The 24,112-nt window shown below is 35.6% G+C and overlaps 1 protein-coding gene across 3 annotated transcripts in view; it reads left to right on the top strand.

Annotated features, from left to right (window-relative positions):
- ADGRB3 (adhesion G protein-coupled receptor B3) overlaps positions 1–24,112 on the top strand; it is a 654,669-nt gene that overhangs the window by 491,238 nt on the left and 139,319 nt on the right. For all 3 annotated transcript variants that reach the window (XM_037012618.2, XM_037012617.2, XM_037012616.2), the window contains 3 exons: positions 13,243–13,369; positions 14,971–15,074; positions 18,875–18,977. In XM_037012618.2, the coding sequence (XP_036868513.2) occupies positions 13,243–13,369; positions 14,971–15,074; positions 18,875–18,977 (334 nt within the window). The remainder of the gene's footprint in view (positions 1–13,242; positions 13,370–14,970; positions 15,075–18,874; positions 18,978–24,112) is intronic.

Genomic DNA, 24,112 nt, shown 5'->3' with positions numbered 1-24,112 from the left:
TAATCATTGAATCCCAATGCCTAGTACCATGCCCAGCAAAAAAAAAAAAGGCACTAAAACATTTTATACAAATTTACAAATGCCTGAGGTTAAAGCAAAATTTCATGTTCTCCAAATTATGAAAGTCAGTATTTTAGGGTATCTAAATCAGTATCTAAAAAGCCTCATTTGCATCTACCTATAAATTCATAGGAGAATACTGTACTTTCAATTTTTCTCAGAATTTAACAATCAACTTAAGCATTAAGTATCATCAGGGATTGAACTTCAAAAAAGCCATGATACATAGTTCATTTGAAGATGTTTCTGCCTTTTTAGCATCTTTTCCACAAGCGCTGTCGTTGAGGAGTTAAGGCAGCTGTCTATTGCATTTTTATCACTTCCCCGTTCAAGTTTCATGGAGTACAGAGTGGATAGCTTGGCAAATGACTGGCCAGGAGGCTACTATGAGATGTCCTAGAGTCTTAGAACAATGCTTTCTCTGTGAACCCTTCTCAGCAGTAGCAGCTACTCTACTTTCACCTACCTAACATCTTTTTGTTTTGTGAATGGGTGAGTAGTTTATGGCCTCCCCCACAAAAGAGATCTATCTTTAAAGTACCTCAAAGGCAGAAGTTTGTAGAAATCATGACATTTTTGTGATTTTTTAATATGTTGTTACTCTTGACTATGCTTCTCAGGGCATTTATTTTAAATAGTCATAATTTCTAAAGAAAGTACATTGAATGGTAGGTTTCCATTGGTAATTTCTTGTCAGTGACGGTGTTTAGGAAATAGGTTACATCTTTAGCATTTCATGTCAGGATGTGATGTGTATTCCTTCCTTGGTGGTATATAATTTTTCTCTTGATATTTCACTAGCCATCTGTGACTTAAAAACAATACGTGATTTAGCTGTTGGTAGGTGGCTATGTGAACCCAAAGAGATTAGCTAATCTGGGGTTCTGTTTCCAGTTCCTAAAATCTTTATAGTAACAACACTTCACGTCAGAAATCAACACATACCATGTCTTTTCTTCTTCATAAAAGACAGTAATTGCCTCCTTTCTTTTAACTTTGAGTCTTCCTAACTGGGACTCTGGTATTACCCTCTTAAGCCTGAAAATGTTACTGTGCCACTGTAAAAGAGACAGTGTTTGATGGATAATTTTATTCATGTCACTTGCCCCCTCCAAAATGGTTTTCTTGTCAATAAAGTGGTACATGTGATCATCATGATAATATATTGTATTTGTACAGAACTTTTAACTTTTAGAAAACTTTCATTCCTATTGATAATGCCTGGTGCATATAACCATTAAATAATCATTGAAGAGGCTATCCATCATCTTGAGTTTTGCCAATACATATATCCCTGTAAGATAGGTAGCACATGCAATTGTCTAATTTTATAAGTGAGGACACTGAGTCCCAGGTTAGGGTAGGAGTTTCCTCTGGAAAACAGAGCTCCGTTGGTGGTGAGCTGGAATCAGAAGCCAGGTTTCCCATTGCTGTATCTGTGACTTAAAAACAAAGCAAGACAAAACAACCAACTGTAGGCACGATAAAGATTTATTTTCGCACAGATTCTATAAATGATGTAAAAGAAAAATTGGCAAGCTCCTCTGAAACTAGTCACAAACAAATTCAAAGTGCAATTTTAATTAAAAGAAAAACAGATGAAAAGAAATTTTTATTGAATATTTACTGAAGCCATTATTATAAAGCTTGATATGGTGCATGTATTTAGCTCTGTCATCAAGTAGGTAAAAAATGTTTGCAGTTCGGCTTTTATTGAGTGAGGATTTTCACTTTAAACACTGCAGTGCTAGGACATTGGTTAGATCTTAAAGAATTCAAGAATTGCAAATGAGTGATATTGGGGGTGGTGCAAAATTAGTGTATTAATTGAATAAATACGTAACTGTGAATCACTTGATTGATATGAATAGATTTTCTTCATTTGTGTTTTAATTGAATCCAATTTTTCATATATAGACCACTTTGTTTCACTTCCATTTGTACATAGTAATACTTTGTTCTGCTATTCCAGTCCTCTATTCAATTTCCTCTACTAATATCCAGGTTCCCAAATTGCACATAATACTCTGGGGAAGTGAGCAGAGAAACATTCACCCAACACTCAGGGCTCCTTTCTCAGAGTTCTAAGAATATCAAGTCATCTAAAGAGCCATTTAAACTACATAAATGTCCAATGAGCCCTCATTTTTACATTTTCTATATAGGCAATGATGAATCATATTTTTTGAAGTATGATTAACTTAAGATATAAAATTTCTTTCCTTGAAACTAACAATTCTAATATCAAAATCACATGTTCCTACTTTATCATAGAAATAAAGTACCAGCATTTTGAGTGAATTAAACTTCAGTCTCTAATTGATATCTCAGTTTTAGAATTGTTGAGAACTGTTCTTCCAATGTGGGTTAACATGGCGGACAAGTGCTCAACTTTTTTACTTGGAAAAGTGGCTAACCTGTGACTCAGTGCCAAAAGCATGACTGGGTCAGTTTACAGCCAAATTATAATTTCAAATGGATTGGGGGAGGGGAAGGTCCTTTTGTAACAGAAATAGCTGCCTAAGATGCTTACTCAGTGATTCTGCCATTGAAAAATTTTGTACCAGGGTTTTGGCCTGTAGAAGACTGTTGTGAATCAGAGATGTACCTTTTACAATGTTTTAACAAAATCTTTCTCATAGATAATGTTTGACATTATGTTTATTTGACTTAGGGGTGATAAGAACTATAGAAGAATCCACAATTCTCATAATCTCTTCCAAAGATACATAGTTTAAATTTTTCAGTTGACCTTCACTTGTAGGCCTAGAGCTATGTGCTCTCTTATAAGGTCTATTTTTACTGAGTCTTCTACAAAATAATAAAGCTTAAAGATAACCATTTTAGGTCAGTGGTTAAATATCAATTTGCAAAGCCTTATCACCATAAATCTGGATAGATTATTTATATAACTTTAGCAAAACATTACATAAGATTACTCCCTTGGTACATAGTCAAAGTAATAAAAATGAACACCAGTCTATGAACCCAACCATTATTAGTGTAATTCAAGTGCCATAATGGTGCCATAGTTTAAGGGAAAATATTCATATGCTACACAATGACTTTTGGTATCCAATAATAAAAGACTTGGAGAATCCATTTGAAATTAGAGCTCTCTTATATTCCTTAATCACATATAAATACATATACATTTTGTAAGGTAAACACAGATTTTTCTTAATGTTATCTCCTTTCATTTTCTCATCAGGAGCCTATTTTGGTTCAAGTTACACAAGTACTTGAGAAATATAAATTTCCTATAAATAAAGGCTATCAAAGAATTGATGCTCTGCTAATCATGTTACTGATATTATTTCATATAATTTCCTTTCTGAATCTCAAAGGAAATATTTTCTGATTGCAGAGATAATATAGTCATGTGGAAAATGCAAACGTACAAAAATGTAAAGGAGCAAAAATAATACTCACAATTCATAATTCAGTACATAGAACCAGCTCCTGTTCATTATTTTACCAAATATACTTCCAGTCTTTTTTTTCTGGGTGTATTTTACACAATTGGTTAATCCTTTACAAAAGGAATATGAAACAAAATCTATTAGAATCAGAAAATGTACACATTAATTTTAAATTGGTGAGATCTTGGATGCATATTGTTTTATAAATTTTTATAGATTGTACAATGGTCTGGCCACATCCCAAGATTGGCTTTGTGTCCAGATTATCTGAGAACTAGGATGGAAAGTAACATATGTTTAAATTTGCTCTAGTTTATTTTAATAATTCTCCTTTTTCTGGGGTTGTGGGTCTCAGCTATTGCAAATTATATCAGAGTAAATATTAGTTACTAGCCCAGATAAACAGGTTTTTTTTTTGAGGGAGGAAATATCCAAATAGAATGACTTATTTCTTATTTTGTGATTTGAGATTAACAGTGTTCAAGGCATTTTTAAATCTTTTGAAAAGAAATGAGAGAAAAAATTTTAGGACTTACTGTTACCTACCCCAAGAATAACTTTGGACATCTTTCTTAATCTAGTTACATATACAAGTAAAGTATATTTTTCAATTTTATTAGACATGCTATACATAGTTTATCAATTAACAAACCTATATTGTATTAGTCCTCTTCAGTTCCATTCAAAATTCTATTTCTATATCCTACCAAGCTGTCTCTTTTCTCTGCCCATGTGATATTCTGCTCTTCCTTTTTTTTTAATGGTGTAAACAAATTTCTGGAGATTTTCTGAAGAAAAAAGGCTTAACCTAATATAAAACAAACTTCAGTCTTGAGTTTCCCTCCATTTTATTGAAAGGAATAATGCTTTTCCTTCACAGTATCAGAGGAGATTTCTTTTCCTCTCCTTTCTAATATCAACACCCTTATGAATACTCTGAATCAACTTGTGGAACTTCTGTCTCAACACTGCTACATCCTGCCTGAATCTCTTCCTCTGGGCACAGTTTAGGTCTCCATGGGAAGGTGTTTGATTTATTCCTATCTCAAAGTAAAAACGTAATTGACAAAAATTTTATTTTTCTATGCTGACTCGCATGGCATCATCTTCTTTCTGTCGCTACACTCTTTGATATCACAGGGTTCCTTTTTGAACTCCAGGAAATCTAGTTTTCTGTCTGAGCCCTCTACTAAAATCATTTTCTCGAAGGTTCTCGGTGTCCTCCTCCATGCCTATGATGCTGCGTCTTTTTATTCTCTTAAGCATTTAACCTTTGACCAATCGCTTTTTCCCAAAGTCCTTCCCACTTACGTTCTGTGAGATTTTAATTCCAGAAATACTGTCACCATTCTGAGCGCACTCCCTGTATGTTCCTAATTCTGGCTGTGCTCTCTCATGGTATCTACCTCACTGAGAACAAGAAAAAGGAATCTGCTTTGAAGTCACATCGATTTTGGCTCAATTTCTGGCCCAAGTGGATGGCCTTGGGAAAGATGCAATCTCTGGGCCCCATTTGTTTCTTTTACACATGTAATAAAGCAAAGATTGGAAGCCCAGGGCTTACACAGATATTATGCACCGGGCACTCTTATCTCTGCAGTCCTCAGGATCCTAGATAGAGGCATTAGTTTCATTTGCTTCCATTTTCCTGTCTGGGAAAATAATAGTATCTACCCTGATATTTTATTTTAGGATTTTTTTAGAAAATGTATTTAAAGTATCTACCACAGCACCTAATTTTGAGCAGATACTCAGTATTAGCTGTTAGTTTCATTATTGTGATTATTATTTGCCTATTGACTAATTAATTATGGCAGCTAGCATATTTTAACCTTTAATTATTAATAAATCATGGTGAAGATATTTATACATATTTATAACCCAGTAAATTGGCTTCCTTAATGTTATTCTTTTTCATATTCCTTTCTACTCCATTTCCAATTTAAAGAACAACAACAAAAAATACTTGCCCACTTTTTAATCTGTGGTTTTTTTTTGTTTTATTGTTGTTTTTTGCCGTTGAGTTGTAGGAGTTCCTTATATATCTGGGATAGTAGCTCTTTCATCAGATACATGGTTTGCAAGTATTTTCTCCCACTCAATAGGCTGTCGTTTCACTCTGGTTTATGTTTCCTTGCTGTGAAGAGACTTCCTAGTTCGATGCAGTCCACTTAGCTATTTTTGCTTTTGTTGCCTGTACTTTTGGAATGGTGGTTGCCAGGGGCAGAGGAAAGGAGAAATGGGGAGTTTCTGATTAATAGGTATTGAATTTCAGTTATTCAAGATGAATAAGTTCTAGAGATCTATAGGTACAACACTGTGCCTGTAGTCAATACTGTATTGTATATTTAAAAATTTGTTAAGAGGGTGGATCTCATTTTGTGCTCTTAGCACAATTTAAAAGGTAAATAAATAAATAAATGAAAAATATTACTGGCAAAAAACCTGATGCCACTATTCTTGTAAATGATGCTCAGTGACCCTCATGAGGAACATATTCTTGGTTTTAATGTGTGTTTTATATATACAAAGAGGCAGTGATACTACACCCCCAAGATAATTTCTGTTAAAACTTTTAAGCTCCAAAAAGGCAAAGTGGATGTCTAGTATGTCTACAAAATAACCTAGCACAGTGTCTGCTTCATATTAGATACTGAATAAATATTTGTTAAGTGAACAAATGAATTAATGATTCAGGAAAGTTTGACTATCCAGGTCAAAAGCTACACCAAGTATTCATTCAATATTTATTGAGGATCTACTATGTGTCAAAAACCGTTTTGGGAATTGGGAATACTCGAGTGAATATAACAACATCCCTGTCCTCTTCATGAAGCTTACATTCTAGTAAGCAAAGACAGTCAAAAAATGAATTTAAAAAATATATATATACTGTATCTGATGTGGTAAATGCTACAGACAGCAGCAGGTAAGAGCAAAGTACATGCGGGAAGTTCTTGGGTAGTGTATCAATTATTAAATAACAAAGTATCTCAAATCTTAGTGACTTAAAACAATGATCATTTTATTTGCTCACAGTTCTATGGTTTAGCTATTGGGTTGAGTTCAGCCGGTTGGTTCTTCTCCTGGTTCTGCCTGGTGTCCCTGATCAGGTGGCAGTCATCTGACTGTGCGACCTGTAGCTGGTCGGTCTGAGACGTGCACACTCACGGGTCTGATAGTTGGTGCTTGTCTCTCATTGTCAGTGAGGCTAGGCTGTCTACCTTGTGTGACAGCAGAATTTCATGATTATGTGAATCGAAACTCTAAGATCTCTTGAGGTCCACACTCATAAGTCATATATCACTTTCCCTGCATTCTTCTGAACCAAATCAAGTCAGAAGGCTTACCAAGATTCAAAGGACGAGGAAATAAACTCCACCTCTTGATGAGAAGTGTTATATATTATGTGTGCCCATTTTTAACCCATTACAGATGCGTAGTTACTCTCACATGGATAGTCAGTAACAGTATCTCTGGTGCAGTGACAAAAGGACAGAGACCTACATGATGTGAGGGAATGCACAACGTGAATATCTTTGAGAAGTGCACTCTAGGCCGTGGGGATTTCCAGCACAAACACCAAGGTGAAACAGCAAGGAGTTCATTGTGACTGGAAATTATGGGCAAAGGCTAGTGTGTCAGGAGATGAAGGTAGAGAAGCGATGATAGACCGGATTGTTTGGGTCCTGGCAGGTCATTGTAAGGGCTTGGGATTTTACTCCAGGTGAGGTCAGAAGAACCACTCCACTGATAGAGAAGTTTGAACAGCCTGATGCATGTTGACATATGTGTCAACAGGGCCTCTCTGGCTGCTGTGTTGAAATTGCACTTCAGAGTAGGTGACAAGACTGGAAACAAGGAGCCCAGTGATGAGATTTTTGCAGATAAGAGGTGAGGGTAGCTTAGAAGTATACAAATAACAGCATTTTCTGGAATAACTTGTAGAACTAATAAAGCAGAAAACATGTTCTTAGATTTTGTATAGCCTTCCCAACTAGATTGTCAGTTTCTCTAAGAAAGAAACTATAGTAATTTTTTTTAATATGTCTTCTTTTTTATCTGGCATTTGTAAAGCACTCATGAAATACTTACTGACTGGTTAGTGAAGACTCAGGCCTTGTTGCTGGATTGAACATAATCACTACAGGATGCTGGTCTTTTAGAGTTTATCATCAAATGATGTTTGAAGACCAGAAGCAAATAGAAGAGCCCATTAAAATCTACTGATACTTTTCAGATTGCATTTCCACTGTATGCTAAAGGATAGCAAATGAAATAAAGCTAAGAGTCTGCCTGACCTAGCAGTAGTAAACGCCATCCCTTCAAATGTAAATAATAAAGTAACTGAGCAAACATTTATTATTAAGTCTCTACTAAGTGGGAAGCAGTATGTCAGAAATTCAAAGTCAAGCAAGATACAGTTCTCAAGAGCACTAATATTCTAGTGTGGCATGGAGAATGTTCATTTTATTAATGAAGAAAGTGAGATGAGTTCATCAACTAATATTCTAGTGTTGGGTGGAAAACAGTAATAGTCACAGAGGTGTGTGGGGAAGATCTAAGTGTAGAGTATTCCTGGAACTTACTTAATTTTGGGTAACAAACTCTAAATCTGATATTATGCTGTGGAGGGGCCACCATCAATTCCAGGCCTAGTGTAATAGGCTAGTAAGTGTTCTTTCTGGTGGTAGCAAAGTACCACTTCTAAATTTCATTCCGATGAATGGAGTATATATGCTTTATGTTGGTGCTATTCTTTTTGTAGTTATTTATCTAACTATGCATGTGTGTGTGTGTGTGTGTGTGTGTATAAAATACACACATATACACAGTAGTTTGTAATGCCATATACAGATGACATGACTGATGTAAGAGTAACTTTGAATCACAATCTTCTATTGACTCAACATACAGAGGACATCATTTTTAGAAGGAAAAAAGAACATAATTTTTACCCATTATCATGTTTTCAGAATTAGGAATTTAAATTTCTGTATCACCGCAAACTGTAAATGATCTCACTTAAGAGATGGGAGATGTTTTATGTCATGAACAATTTTTATAAAAGCAATATTTTTTTCTTTAACATGTCATAGGATATATCACTCTAAAAAATAGGAGGTAAACCATATAGTATGACAATCTGTCTTTAGCCAACTTCATCCACTGATAACTCATACTTTGTTAAAATGATGGCACTAGTTTGCAAGTGTAAATACGCAAGACATTCAGAACTTCTTATAACTTCAGAGGACATGCTCGTTACGTTCTGTTTTAAAACATAGATTACAATTAAAATTTAGCATTTAAAAATCTCTAGTCTGGAAATGAGAAACCCAGCTTTTCTTCTCACTCTGTGACTTAAAACAGGTTTCTTAAATTAGCTGTACTGCACTTCCTTTATCTATGAAACTGATCGGGACAGATCGGTGGTTCTCAGCCCTGGCTGCACACTAGACTCATCCAGGGAGCATTAGAAAAATAAGAATGCCCAGGACCTAACCAAGGATTTAATTTTTAAATGATTCAAGGTTAGTTTAATATAAGTATTGAAAACCAGTGGGCTGGGTGGTCACTCAGGTTACTTTAGCAAAACTTTCTAATTTTATAATTCACTGTGTTTTGACATAGTAAAAGTTGCCAGAGACAACAGTGTTCTTGGTATTTGCAATGTCCTAAAAAGTAGAAATTACCCCTCAAAGGCTGTTTCTACTCAAAACTGAAAACACTTCTCATCTGTACTCCAAATTTTTTCTGTTATGAGGATAATTTACACCAAGCCATATACATCATTTATTTGGGTGTAACATGCATTAAAAATATAGATTTGTCTAATTCTTAGCAATTAATGACTGTTATGATTGAGAAGCAATTACTCTTGGTACACATACATATATTATAAGGACACTGTACTCAGAAATACTGTGCAATCTCTTTTAATTGCTGTTGTAGCTATTTTGATTTCGAATAAATAGACCATTAGTATCTTAAGAGAAAATAAACCTCCTAAAATGTATAACTCACTCATGGTAAATACTTTACACACTGATTTATGAGGAAGCAGAATAGACAGTTTTATAAAAGACTGATTCAAGTGGAATGTCTGGTTATTACTGGTATTTCAAAAGATAAAAGTTTGATTTCTCGAAACAGTTTTGAAATGTGTCACTTTAAGGTTTTGCTCTCGGTTTTTACTAAACAGCTTTTCATTGGAATGAACAGATAATTTTTCCTTTAATCTTAAATAGCAAAGTCACATGCTCTATTACTTAAAGCTCTGGAACCCAACAGTATGCTCAGATCCAAAACAAAACCGTGTAGACTCATAGGAAATTGGGGAGCATCCTCAAGTAAATATTAAGCTGGGACACAATAGATTATGTGACTTATATTTTCACAGAATTCTGTCCTTGTGAGTGTGTACTTTGGATTACTTGGGCAGTCAGACTCTTTTCTTCCTTAACCAGCCTAATAACAGGAAGAAGGAGCAGAGGTGCAGATGACAGCTAGCAGCTAACGTGGGTGAATGTCGGTGTCACCAACAAAGAATGTGCTTTGTATGGAATTTCTGCTGGCCTAGTTATTTTTGAAAACTATTTGAAAAAAAATGTTAATGCCCCAAAAAGAAAATACGTGATTTCAATGTAATGTGTACATCTGTATCATCATTCTGTGTTCACTTCATCAGTTATATTTTTAATGTTTATTCATATTTCATTGTATTTGCTCGCTCTATTGATGACAACCTAAACTTAATAACTGAGAATAATTCACAGATATACCATTAATCATAGCATGCAAAACTGATGTTGAAAGAATAATGTGACTGCTAGAATAATCCACGTTTAAAAACTTTGTTCTCTGCAGACTGGGGAAGCTGTTTTGCTTCACATTAGTTCTACCACATATCAGTTTGCTTTACAAGGGCTCCCTGAAATCAATGAGACTTGTGTACCATACTTTCAAAGAATTTTGTACAGTAGAAATAGGCTATGGAATGTTTGAAAATGTAGGTGACACATACTATAGGTTTTATAATAATATTGACATGTACACTAGTGACTCAAAAAACTGATGTATAAGAGTTTTATATGGCTTTAAAATATCAAGAAGTTTTATAGAAAAAGACAAAATTTAGCATCAGAATGGCATCACACTTATTACTCAACTCTTGACAGTGACTGCAGGCAGAGACCCCTCACCTTTCAAGATCTTCTCTCCTACTTATCTGTGCCCAATTCTGGTATTCTCCCATTAGATGTATTGTGTGTGTGTGTGTGTGTGTGTGTGTGTGTGTGTGTGTGTGTGTGTGTTTTATTTCTTGTTTTAAACTGTGAATAGCATAACAAGCTATTCTGTCACTTATATTATTATCCATTCATTTAATCAGATAAAGTAAAAAAAGGGGATAATAATTCTAAAGAAAGGTAAGGACAGAGGTCCTGTAGCCTCATGAACGTACACATGAAAAGGAGCCCAGGGATATCAGAAGCATTGCATGCTTGGGTGTAGCAAAAGACTAAAACATAGAGAACAATGTCACTTCCCAGATTTGCCTGGGGCTGGGCCAGGTCAGCAATGCAATCATGGTACAAAGTAAAATTAATTGACCTACTTTTCTAAAGATCTCATATAAAATTTACATGATCTTTAGAGTCTAGCATCATTATATCCAACATAGACTTTATATCTGACAGCCAAAGTTTAGCAACACTAATAATTTCTTGAGCAAACAAAATTTTACTACTTGGATATAAATATATAGCTTTGTCTCATATGAGTTATTTACTGTAAATTGTTTTTCCTTATTAAGACTTTGAATTGGTTATTGGTCATAGCCACATAATGTGAAAAGTGTATGTATTGGACTCCATCTTCAAAGTACAAATGCTGCCTTAAAGCTGCCGTCTAGAATGAACAATGCAGATGCTGTGTTTAAAAACATGTCAGATTTTCTTAAGTATATCTTTCTTCTTTAAACTTTAATCAGCTAAGATGAATGTTTTTCATTTGGCCTTTACTGTTTGTCACAAGAAGATAAGAGACAGACAGCTAATGAAATAAATTGAAGTGCAGTTATGGTTAGGTAGAATTGGAATTTAATACTGTTGCGGTTAGTTGAAGGTATAACTGATTTTTTTTTTTAATTTGGCATGATGGTATGACATCACAAGGAAAGAGAACTACCAAATTTTGAATTGGCTAATAATTAGAAGCATTTGGATAAACTTAACTATAATTTTTATGTAGCTCACACCACATATAGTATATTCCTTCTTTAAAGAATTTGTAATTAAGAATAATTTGAGCATGAATATTAATTATATCAAATAATGAATATTAAAAGGTATGCTTCTAGATACCAAAAAGAGATAGTGTGATTTATGTTCTGTTGCTCAACTTGCAAGTCCAACTGTCAAAGAGAAGCCTACCTCATTGAAATCTGTCAGAAATAAGACTGCATGCCTATTTAACCCAATAGCTTTAGGCATTCAGAGATGGAGTAGGTGAAATCAAAAGTACCATTCAAAATTAACATCAAGCCATGCGTTATCCTCCCTGAATTTTAGAGTAATTTTTAACAACAAGAGTAACTTGGTTTGAGATTTAAACACATACATACACAGGTTTGCTAGTTGGAGAGTTTCCATGCTTGGGGGAGGGGAAGTGATAATTGGCGCATTCAGTGTATAACACGTGTAATGATAATAAAGTTGATTGGTTAAACTCTGTAGCTTTTTTTCCCCCCTTCTTTTCCTCTTCCTGTAGAGTAGTTCAGCTGGGGGTGGAAGGGTTCTCACCCCCCTCTCCATCCTCCCCACTAAGAAAGCGTAGGTTGATACCATTTTTATTGTTCTGCTGGGGTGGGAAATAAACCATATGCTTAGAATTTTGAATGGCTACACCAAAGAAAAAATTGAAACAAGCCCTGTTTCCTCCTTCCTATCGGACTTTGGGGTGGGGTTATTCCTGTAAATGTTCCGGCAGACTTAGGGCTAGCTTAATGCTTCTGCCCAGAGCAAAGAGGCGGGTCAGGGGGAAAAATGTCAAGGGCTTCAGCGGTGCGTCGGGCAGAGTGAAGTGTGAGGTGGGAAGCTTATGCCTGAAACCCACCCCTCCCCTGGATACCAGGCAGAGGCAATGAAAGTCGGAACCAGCTGATGCCGCTGCAGCTGCTTCCCGTTTCCAGGGTGAAATTTTCACAGCAGCTAATTCTAAAGGGAGGAAAAATCCCTAACCAGCCGTGGAGAGGATCCTATCACCCAACCCAAGCTGTATAACCTTTTAGGCAGGCTTTTCAGAGAAATCCGCATTTTAAAAGGCAGCATTTCCTGTCCAAAAACACGGGACAGGAATCAGAACTGGTATGAAAATGTGAAAAGCCTCTTTGCATTCTGAGTGTTTGAAATGATCCGATGAACATCGGAAGCGGCTGCCACCGCTCTGGCTGCTGCTCGAGCCGCCACCGCCGCCGCCGCTGGTCCTCGCAGGGGGCTGGACGGAGATAGTCCCGGTTTCAGCACCTCCTGCGCTGGACAGCGCTCTGCACGCCGCACCGCCGCGGGCTTGCTTTTTGCAAACACTCGCTTTGCATTACTGGAGATGCGTCTAAATTACGTCCTGTTCAACAACAAGTAGAATTTTTTTCCTGTACGGGAATTACAGTAGACGAGTCTCTCAATTAAACTGCATTTTCTTCTTTACGGATTTGGCCGTCAGGCGTATTTATCCCGATCTTCCCCCACCTCCTTTGCAGGAACGAGTCTTTGGGAACGTGGTCCACCCAGGGATGTAAAACTGTGCTTACCGATGCATCCCATACGAAATGCTTATGTGATCGTCTCTCTACCTTCGCCATTTTGGCTCAGCAACCTAGAGAAATAGTAAGTAACAAAGGGAAAACACGGCTTTAATGCAAAGGCAGGGACATTGTGGCGAGTGTTTCTCCAGGGAACTGCATTTTAAATCGGGAAATAGAAATCGTTGCAGAATGGTTAAAACTGGGTTCTTTCCTCCTTAGCTACAGTAGCTTGATGAAATGAATTCTAGCTGATGGGCTATAACTAAATTCTACTCAATTTTATGTCTTCTAACTTGAAATTTCTGCAGTGTAGTTTTGAGGATGTACTCCAGTCATATTACTAATATGCTGCAAACTTTCAAATAAAAATAATTGCCAACTTAACCTTTATTTTAGCAGTGGAAAACTGTTCTGGGGGTTTTGTGAGCATATTGGTTGGTCGTAGAAGGAAGACCCCAGACACTCTAGCCAAACACATTGCCTGTCTGCATTGGATATTTTCAGTACAGGTTTTCTGGGGGTGTCCTTGGATATTTATTTTTTTTAAATCAAATGAAGTTTTCATGAAAGCATGGATTGTCAGAAACTGTAAAATGATCCCTTAAAAGTATATAGGTTTAGAAAACTAGTTTCTGAAATAGCTTTATAAACCAAAAGAAAAATGTCTTCATCAAATGTATTTTGAAAAATCATTTCAGAAATTGAAATACTGAAAATTGTTAAGGTAAATAGACTTTCTGTCTATATTTGGCCTAAGTATGAATCACTCTTCTTTCTTATTTTGATGATAAAAAAATACCTAATTTAATGTGCATACCTAAGGTTTGAAACACACTTGATCTTAGAATGTATTTCTTCAAAGTTCCAGTATTAAAAATACAAAAAACCATAGATTTCATTAGTTTGTATTATATTAGTGTGTAAGGAAAGAAACCTCTCAAGTCAGTGACTACTTATAATCTTTACATATGTATTACAAGATATAAGGCTTATTTTTCAAGGTCATGTATTTAGGGACTGATACTGGCATTGTGAAAATTATCTCTGCATATTTTGTTCATAGAAAAAAAATACAAAATACATTCCAAGGTCTTGCCTTTGAAAATGGATTTTCTTATCTATCCTTAGAGGCCAAGCAAGTGAAATTAAATGAGAGACTACTTGACTTAGAATAAAGTTGTCAAAAGTGAAAAAGTTTGAAAAATTTTCAATATCTAGGTACCAGATTTGGGTTCACATAATGAGTTGCAAATGGGAGGAACAAAGTGAATTTTTCAAAAAAAACATATTGTGAAATATCCTGAATTGTAGTTAGTTGAAGAAAAATAAATGCTGTTTCAAATTTCAACCAGACAAAATTTAACATGTGACTGTTGACCACCCTGTAGTTTCATTTATTTATTTTAGAAAGCCATTGTAGTGTTCCATAGTGTTCCATAGTCAAGTATTTAAAACTCTAAGGCCTTTATTCACAATGGCAGAGAGAGAGCAGCTAGAATTAGTCATTTAGAGGTTGAGATTATGTGAATAGAGTAGTTTCTGGGTAATAATCTTGTAACTACGGCAATTATATTGGCTATTTTTGCATGTTAGGATAGTTTTACTGAGTTTAGAAGTTACTTAATTTATTATAGAATTCTCTCTTTCTTTCTTTTATTTATTCTTTTGTTGTTTAATTTACAGATCATGGAATCCTCTGGTACACCATCAGTTACCCTGATAGTAGGCAGTGGCCTTTCATGCTTGGCCTTGATCACCCTAGCAGTTGTCTATGCAGCATTATGGAGGTAAGTAATCAATTAATATACTTGAAACGGAATGCTCTGTTATTCAGAGTTAAATCAGGGAAAATGATAATGATTATATGTCTCTCTTAATTTATTGAAAGAAGTATTTTTAGAACAGAGTTATAAATGCTGGGTTTGAGCTACAATAAATGAGCTCCATAATAAATAATAATGATAATAAGGTGTTCCCCTAATTTTATTTTCTGTATTTCCCTGCAATGAGAAGTAAACAAAATACATGCTCACTTTTCTTGCCAATTCAAATGATAGTAGCCTTCAACAGGTTGCTCAACCCTAAGCATTGTACTCTTTTACCCAATTTAGTCTATGTGTGGCTTCTGTTTATCTGAATTGCTGTTGAGCTTGAGAGTTTAACTGGTACAGTCAAATTAATTTCTCCATTATAGAAATATGGTCTCCAGATTTTTATGCTTTTAGTATGTCCCAAACAATAAGTAAAATATTCTATAATGTTAATGTACTAACATAATACTACATACAGCACTCTAGAAAAGGCCTCTTGGTTGAATGTTTCCAATCTGTCAGATTTTGACCAATTGCTAAAAGAAGTCAGAAAAATACATGTACAAGGGGAAATTACTGAAAAATGTAGTCTTCAATATTTGATATTCCACCTGCTTGTTATTACATGAAAATTTAGTGTTTCTCTAAGGTTTTCTTATTTTATAAATAAAAATTACTTCTGTGAAGTTTATTATGTCTACTCACCTATTGACAAACAGTAAATAAACAAAAGCAAAACTCCCTAATGGATTTAAAAAATTTTTAATCTTGAACATTTTTATACCATTTTGATTATTTAAAAATTGCTCTAAGAAGTTATATTGATAAATGCATATGCATTATTTCCTGAAGGTTTACAATATTAAAACTGCAAAAGTATCCAGTCCTTGTATTTTACTTAAGATAAAAAAACTCTAATTGAAAAATTAATTATAATTTAATAAGGAAAGGTCATTTGATTTAACATTCTTCAAAAAAAATCATTGTTCTCCATTGTATTTTTTTACTCTTTTGTGGACAAGAATTAATTGTTCAGTATATTGAATTTTCAAAGATATGAAAATTTTCATGCTTCATACAAAAATAAGTCATATACACATTCCTGGTCCATTGGCACAGGTATGTAATAGAGATTCTGCCCTCCTGTGAAGGAGTTATCTGGTAGTGAACACAAAGTGAGACAATCTTATAAATAATACCATAGCCAGTACCATGAAATAAAGAAATGCTTCTTCTAGGCCTGGCATCATAGGCAATAGAATCCAGGGTTCAGGGCTCAGTCAAGCAGGACATTGTCCTGGTAATACAAGAGTAAGATGGACAAAGGCTGGGGAAAAGACAGCTTTCTCTCCTATAATTGCCTGCATGGCATATCTCAGAAAATGAGGAAGAGGGAAAATTAAGGACCAGAATACTAGGTAATCATTATTCATACTCACTGAAGTATTTAGAACTAAGTTCCATTTCTCAGCACTTATGCTTCAGGGATCCATTCCACTTTCTCTTAATCCATCAGTACGTATAGCTAATACTAACAGCAAACACTACTGCTATAAATGATACATAAAACTTACCAAAGAAGTACAAGATTAATTAATGCATAATAAAGTTTTATTTAATCCATTCAATCCAGAAAAACCCCTTATTAACAATAGTTTTCTAAGAATTACAAAGACACCTGAAAGGACCTATCAAAACGACAGAAAATTGAGTATAGACAACACTACCAAGAAACAACCTAAATTTGGACTCTTAGCAGTTAGTGGCCATCAACTCCTTGTCTACAAATAGAAGAACTGTAGTAATATTTATAATTTGATAGACGTTTCAAGATTCATAAGTTATTACTCTAATCAAAGCATGACAAATTCAATGTGTTTATAAACATTAAATTTACCTTGTAACATTATGGTAATATTCATGTTAGGCTCCTACTGCGTTTTTTTTTCTAATTAAAAAGTTAATAATTTTTTGTTGTTTAATGATTTGTAAAATGTACGAACATCTGAATTATTTTATGTATAATGTACTATTTTGAAATGTGTTGGTGTCCCATGTAGTTCATTAAAAAGTGTTCATCAAAAAATTAACTTACTAAGTTATGTTCTCTTCATTTACCAATACGTTCTGTAGAAATACTATGTTAAAGAGCAACTGAACATGTCCTTTTAATCTGTGTATTGAAATGGTGCATTCACAAGTTTTTAAAGAAACACATTAATAAAAAGTTTTGAAGGTTGAGACACAACAATTTTTAAGGCAATGATACTGACTCAATATTAATGGAAATGGAAACATCTGCAGACTTCCCAGGGTGGTCTGTCTAGGTCTCTTATTACCATGATTGTCCTATTTACAAGACAAATGATCTCACAGAAGCCCTTTTAGTAACGTCATCTGTGTGCTTGGGTTAACATCATACAAAGGGTCAATTTTGTGCAACCTTTCAACTTTCAATGTTACACCTACATTCACAAAAAAAGAAAAACTTGATATTGGATAATGTCTTCAGCATGCCTGTGGGTGGTTTATTATATTTTTAGGTACTGACGATGCAGGGACAAGGTGAAACAACTCCAGGCCTTCTGCTATTGAGAATCAACCTAAGTTAGTCCCTTTGGGTTTGCTTTGTGAAGAAAAGAAACTTCTTTTACATTAACAAATTGCCTTTTGTATTTTATTGTTACCCCTGTTTTTGTTCTGCTTCCTCTTCTGAAATATATGTTGGAATGTAGGGTTTCTGCCTAAATATGACTCAAAGACAGAGAGAAAGAAAGAATCTTGATGGATTTTTTTCATCTTCCAAAGAGTGCCCCCCGATCTCCGGCGCCCCCATCTAACACTGAGCAGGAAAGCCCATGCCTGCTGTGGAAAGTGATTCCATGCTCTGATACAAACCGAACAGTCTCGAACACACAGCGAGTACAAGCGTAGCTCTTGTCCCTGCCACTCAGCGATTTACCATAGGGTTCAGTAAAGCGAAATAGCTGTTATCCTTCCAGGGTAAACAGCTGGTAGAACATTTGATTCTGAGCAGTTTTCTCCATGGCTTATATCTTTGATGCACTTAAAAATTATATAACAGACTGTGTATAAACACTTCTTCATAAAGGTAAAATATGGCAGATGCCAAGTAATTTTCCAGCCGAATAGTGAATTATCATTTGTGCAATGGATTCGTTTTTAGACAAAAGGATTCGTTTTCTTCTTTTTGGGGAGCAGTTATTTAAGGAAAGGAAAAATATAAAGAGTAGCAGCCTGACTACATAAAAACACTTGTGTGGTTGAAATACTCATTGAAAGTTCATGGTTCCCTGAAATCAGTGACTCTTTGTCTAGTTAATAAGGGTTGGGCTTTTCCTTTTGGTTCTGAATTTCTATTGATTGATTTATATGATAATATTTAGTATAGTACATACACACATATATGTAAAGGTAGTGATACTAATTGATAGTTTCCGAGAAAGTATATGTGTGTGTATACATATATACTGATAATGACAGGTGTGCAGTGTAGGCTCTGTTGGAAATGCTATGTTGTTGTCCACACTAATATCCAAAGAAAAAAAATAATTCTGAAGGACTCTTGGATATGCCATGCCACTGCAAAATTGGGTCTCTAAGAATAATCTCTACTTTAAAAACACTGTTTTCATGTTTTTGTAAAGGCTGTATTTTAGTGTTTTTCTGGAAGAATTCCACCAATTTGTATAATAAAGAATTCTTTATCTTTCCATTGAATTTTAAAGTTGAATACTCTTTCTGTCCCTGCCTAGGTATATACGCTCTGAGAGGTCCGTAATCCTGATTAACTTCTGCCTGTCTATCATCTCATCCAACATCCTCATACTGGTTGGTCAGACTCAGACTCATAATAAGGTATGACTGGTAATTATTCTGATTCTCTTTGTGTATTTATGTTTTGACATAAAGTTGGTCGTTGATAATCAAAACAATTATTCTAGATAAAATGGGGAGCTTCTGACAAAATTGTTTTTGAAAACAAAATTATTTTACTGGTTTCTGAGTAAAAGTATTGCCACTCCAGAGCAGAAACACATTCCCTTGGCTTAATTAGCTGGGGATTGTGAATCTGTTTATAATAGTAAAAATATGTTTGTGAAACATTATATCAAAGCTACCTGAGTTCAAAGCCTTGGAACATCAAAAGCACAAACTTTGATTTACTATCCTAATTGTAATAAAATTGCCTGTGTTTTGGTCTAGTTTATTAACATACTGACTCCTAAAAGTCTACTATAAACTGCTTACAAATGCAACTTAGATCTTGAAAATCCACCCAAAAGTTGACTATAGGCAATAATGAAGAGTATATTAGTTGAAAGCAACTATAGGCTTTATGCCTTTCTAAAAGATGCTGATTTTGAATCTGGGTAGGGCCTGGCAAGCTGCTTAAGTGCTTCTGATGAACATTTTTTCCTGGCCCGCATTGCCCAGGCCAGGCGGAGGCCCAAGGCAGAGGTTCCTGTGAGCCCTGAAGGACAAAACAAAAAGAGCCACAGCTCACGAAAATGCCCTGTAGAAGTAAAAAGCGCTCTCATGTATTTGAATGTTTATTTTTTTCCCCATTTCTTTCTCTGTCTTTTCTTCTTCATAAAACAGGTGAGCGGATATAAAGTTTATCGAAGTATGTTTCAGGTCCATTTTAAGAGTAGTTAACATAAAATTCTAAAAGAAATACATGAGAAAAGGAAAAACAGAGGAAGAACAGAGGAAAGACCAAAGGGGAAGGGAGATGCCACCCGGCATTAGTAGAGGAGAAAGAAATGCCCAGAGTGACTAAGAGGAGAAAGTGAGGCAGACGCTGGAGCAAGCTGGACAGGAGAAGGGAAAGGGGGGGGAAGAACACCGACATGAAGGGGGGAAGGTGGGACGGGGCGCCCTAAGGAACCGAGTCGCCCTCCCGCTGTTCAGCTGTTCACTTCTTAGGCAGGGCTTCAGACTCCTTAGAAATGCTCGTTTATTTGTTAATAGGGGCTCACAATTCTGCAGTTATCTGTCCTTGAGGCTGTAGAAGGAGGAGAGCTTCCCTCTGGGGTAGGAATGTACCGGGTCTGGGAACCAGAAGAATCAAGCTAGAGTTAGTTTGAGCCCTAGTTTAGTTTCTTTCCACCAAAGCCTCCCTTCCTGCCATTGCTCCGGACACTCTTGAGTTACAACCCCTCGTTAGGCTACGGAAAACTGCACCATCTTCAGAAAGAAATATGCCTCTAAAACTGTTCCGTGCTGTGTGGCCAAGTTTTGACATTTTCTGAATCAAATGGCAGAATAATAGAATTTTCCCCAGGGTTTACTACATAGTACAGTGGTTATGGTCTCAATTGTTTTTATCCAATTGAAGTATAATGTAAGCCATATATATAACTCTATTTTAGTGCACCCACATTGTAAAAGTGAAAAGAAACAAGTGAAATTAATCTTAACAATGTATTTCCCTAAATATTTTCAAGAAATGACCATTTGAACATATAAAGTTTTGAAATGTTAATGTAATGCTTTTTATTAAATTTTCAAAATCTGCTGTGTATTTTATCTTCACAATGCATCTCAGGTCACACTGGCTGCACTTCAAGTGCTAAATGGCTACACACAGCCAGTGACTACCCTAACGTGTAGATCTAAGTGGTAATAATACTCAGAAACTAAAAGAGTCTCGAGAAATTACACTCTTCTTGCACATTTTGGTTTTCCCAAGTTTTCAATGTCCTTGTGTTTTCAAGAAAATGTCTTTTTGATAACTGCAAATATTATGAACATCGAAGGCAAGATAAGATGAGTCTAGTTTTATTTTTCATGTCTGATTACAAAGAATGGCTGGCATGGAGTTAGTTTAAAAACCAAACAAAAACAAAAACCAATGTCGTTTGGTTTCTTCTCAGATAATTAACTGCAGAATAGATTCCATGTGGTTGTGGGACCACAGTGGTTCTGCTCCAGATAGACGATGCAAATTTTTGCTGCTATTGATTGGTGCTTGTTGGGAAGAGTGGGTAGTAAGGTGGTGTTGATGATGAAGAAAATGAGAAATTTTTGTGTTTTTGTCTTATGCTATGTTGATTTTGCTTTGCTCGTTCTGAGTAGATGATCTTGCAAGCCTAGGACAATTCACTACAGAGTGACTAGGAAGGACAAATATAAAACACTGGGATTTTATTGCTAGTCACTCTCAACAATATCAAGTTTCCAAGGACAATAATCATATATTTATTATGATAGATGTGCGACTTGAATTAAATTGAGCCACTACATTTTATCGGTAAAATAGCACTATATGAAAAGCTATACCTGCTTGACTGTATTTGGAATTAGTGATTCCTAAAAAAATTGTAAGAGAAAGAAAAAGGAAAAGTGAGAAATGTGTCATTTGTATAAATTTATGATCTATACAAACTCCAGGAAAGTATTAAAAAAAAGGTAAAATATTGATCAGTGGCTATAGTATTTTATTTAGGTTTGCAGAGGCCCCCATGGCTGCTGTGGACATTTGTAATTGATCAGATTTCTATCTTTGGCTTCCCTGGTAAGTTGTGACTGATGTTTTAGTATTCCCCATTTGGGAAAATGGAAACATGTGAAGGAACTTTGTGATGCACAATTATTTGGTACTGCCTCTCAGCGCTGTCGTGGCTAGTCTGTGTGAAATGTATTTGGTTATGATGTCCAGAATAGTTTTGATATTAGCGTACTTAGGGTCTTTCTCTGAATTGCTTATTGAAATATAATTGACTCGATTATTTTACTACTGAGTATTGCCACTGTGTTTTGAGTTGGGATAGAAACAAGCTGAAATAATCCATTGTTCAGAGTATGACCTTTTCAAACCTTTAAACTGTAGGTTCAATTGCTGGCATCAGAGTAAGAAATCAAGTGTAATTTCTTATCTCTGTTCTTAAAATTCTGTTATAAAACTTAATTTTAGCTCACTATTATATTTTGAGCTTTTTTGTATAAGTATCATTGCCCTTCGATCTCTGTGCATTTATAATTTCAACCAGGATGTTCATGTACCTCTCAGATGTTGTTTATTTTTAAAGTGTTTCCTTTGTATCTTAGAGTATGCAAATTGTTTTTTTTTTTTTGAGCTGCATAGACTATTTTTGGTCCTACTGTTTTGCAGAAAGCAAAGATTATTTTGGAAACAGATATATTCAGAGACTGGTTTTCTTAACTACAAAAAGTATATATGCTTCTTTCTAAAAGACTTCAAGATGATTTCTGATAATAAAGATTTCTTAGGATTCTTTTTAATTGATGGAAGCTGATTTTTATAAACTCTTGTTTTGTTATTGTCATTATTATTTGGTTTTGGTTTGATAATGATGGCCGCTCTAGAAATTTGCAGTGTTAATGCAATGTCTGGACAAAGAACGATTGGGGATACAAATGCAGGCTCCATCTCTAAGAGGTGTAGGGATAAGCCTCAGTGGGATCTTTCGTACAGTCCATTCAAGAGTAAGAGGGTTTAACTATATTAACTAATCCACATATCCTCTATCCTTTATTTTCACCAAAGGGAACTTATTAATACAGCCAACATAATCATTAACCAGACACTAGTTCATCAGTAAAGACCAACCTTTTATACTCAGTTTAATAGTGAATAAAGTTTTGATTGTGAGAAGATCTCTACAGAACAAAGGGCCTTGGAGTTGCCACCTCTGGAGTTTGGTCCTTTCATATGTAAGGCCACTGGGCCACCCTGCTTTTCTGTACATTCCTAGACAGCTTCTGGAATTTAAGGTTAAACTTACTGGCACATATATAGTATCACACTGAGAATACCAAATGTTACAAAAATATATTATAGACATCCTAAAAAGACACCCTGAAAGTTAAGGTAAACATTTTGAAAAATGTGAGAAGACAAGGTTAGACACTAACTTTAGTCCTAAGAGACCTACCAAAAGTCCTCATTGACAGAAGTTTCCAAATTATTTTAGGTGGGCTAACATTTCTTTAGCACTGTTTAGGAGAAATTTATCTTTTGTTTTTTTATGGATGGACCATTGAATTATTTAAAGGGCCATGTCTTTTAATTCAGTCTTGCAAAAAAATACAGAAATTCTTTGCATTGAAGCACTTGTTAAAAGTCACATACTCTAGAGTTTTCTTACTTCATCTTGTGCTATTTACCTTTTATGAAGTGCTATGTTTTTGTTGACTAGTAAATTAGTAAAGATGGGCCAAACAAGAAGGCTGTGGTCATTCTAGTGAAAGATGTTTCTGTGTTATCTGAATTGTATTTTTTAAAAATAAAATATTGAATTTGAATGTCTTTAATGAGTGAAGCATTCTAATTCCCCTATTTCTTCCATGGCTTTCACTTGCTAGAGACCCAGATTAGATTCTGCCACATTTACTTACACGCCTGGACTCTGAATGTGTATGTGTTCAGCCTTTGCAAAGAGTATTGAATATGTGTTTTCTGCTACCATTCTGTCCTTCTTGGTGCCTCCCTGCAGACCCGTGCTCTCTGTGGTTCCCTGGAGGTAGCCGTCCCCCAGAGGATGAGGGCTAAGAGAAGGCTTTTTAAGCCAGGTGGACCTGGGCCCCCTAAGTCTGCCGCTTCCTCGCTGTATGGTCCTGAGCATGACAGTCAGCCTCTCTAGACCTCTGAGCCTCCCTGTCATCTCCTTGCAAGGCCACATGAGGTGGTACCTGGGAAGCGTTTGGAAAGCACCCCTTAAACAGCAGCTGTGCTTATGGTGGTGACTGTGACCCCCAGGTGTACATCTGTTTCTGCACTTCTTGTGTCCAGTTTTCTGCTCAGCCTTAAGCCTTCCATTTGTGTCCCACCCCACGTCACAGCACATTATACAGAAATCAAATGCATTTCTGCCGTCTCCAACCCCCTTCCATAAACTGAAACCCTGAGAATTATACTTGATGGCTCCTCATGTCATAAACCTAATAAATCATTCATCTGCATCAATTGTATCCTCACGTATTTCTCACTTCTACCAGGTACAAGTCGTCTTCCCTAGTCCACCACT

Source organism: Manis javanica, chromosome 16, assembly GCF_040802235.1.
Source record: "Manis javanica isolate MJ-LG chromosome 16, MJ_LKY, whole genome shotgun sequence".
NCBI classification, from domain to species: domain Eukaryota; kingdom Metazoa; phylum Chordata; class Mammalia; order Pholidota; family Manidae; genus Manis; species Manis javanica.
The sequence above is the reverse complement of the archived record's forward strand: the minus strand, read 5'-3'. Positions and strand labels throughout refer to the sequence as shown.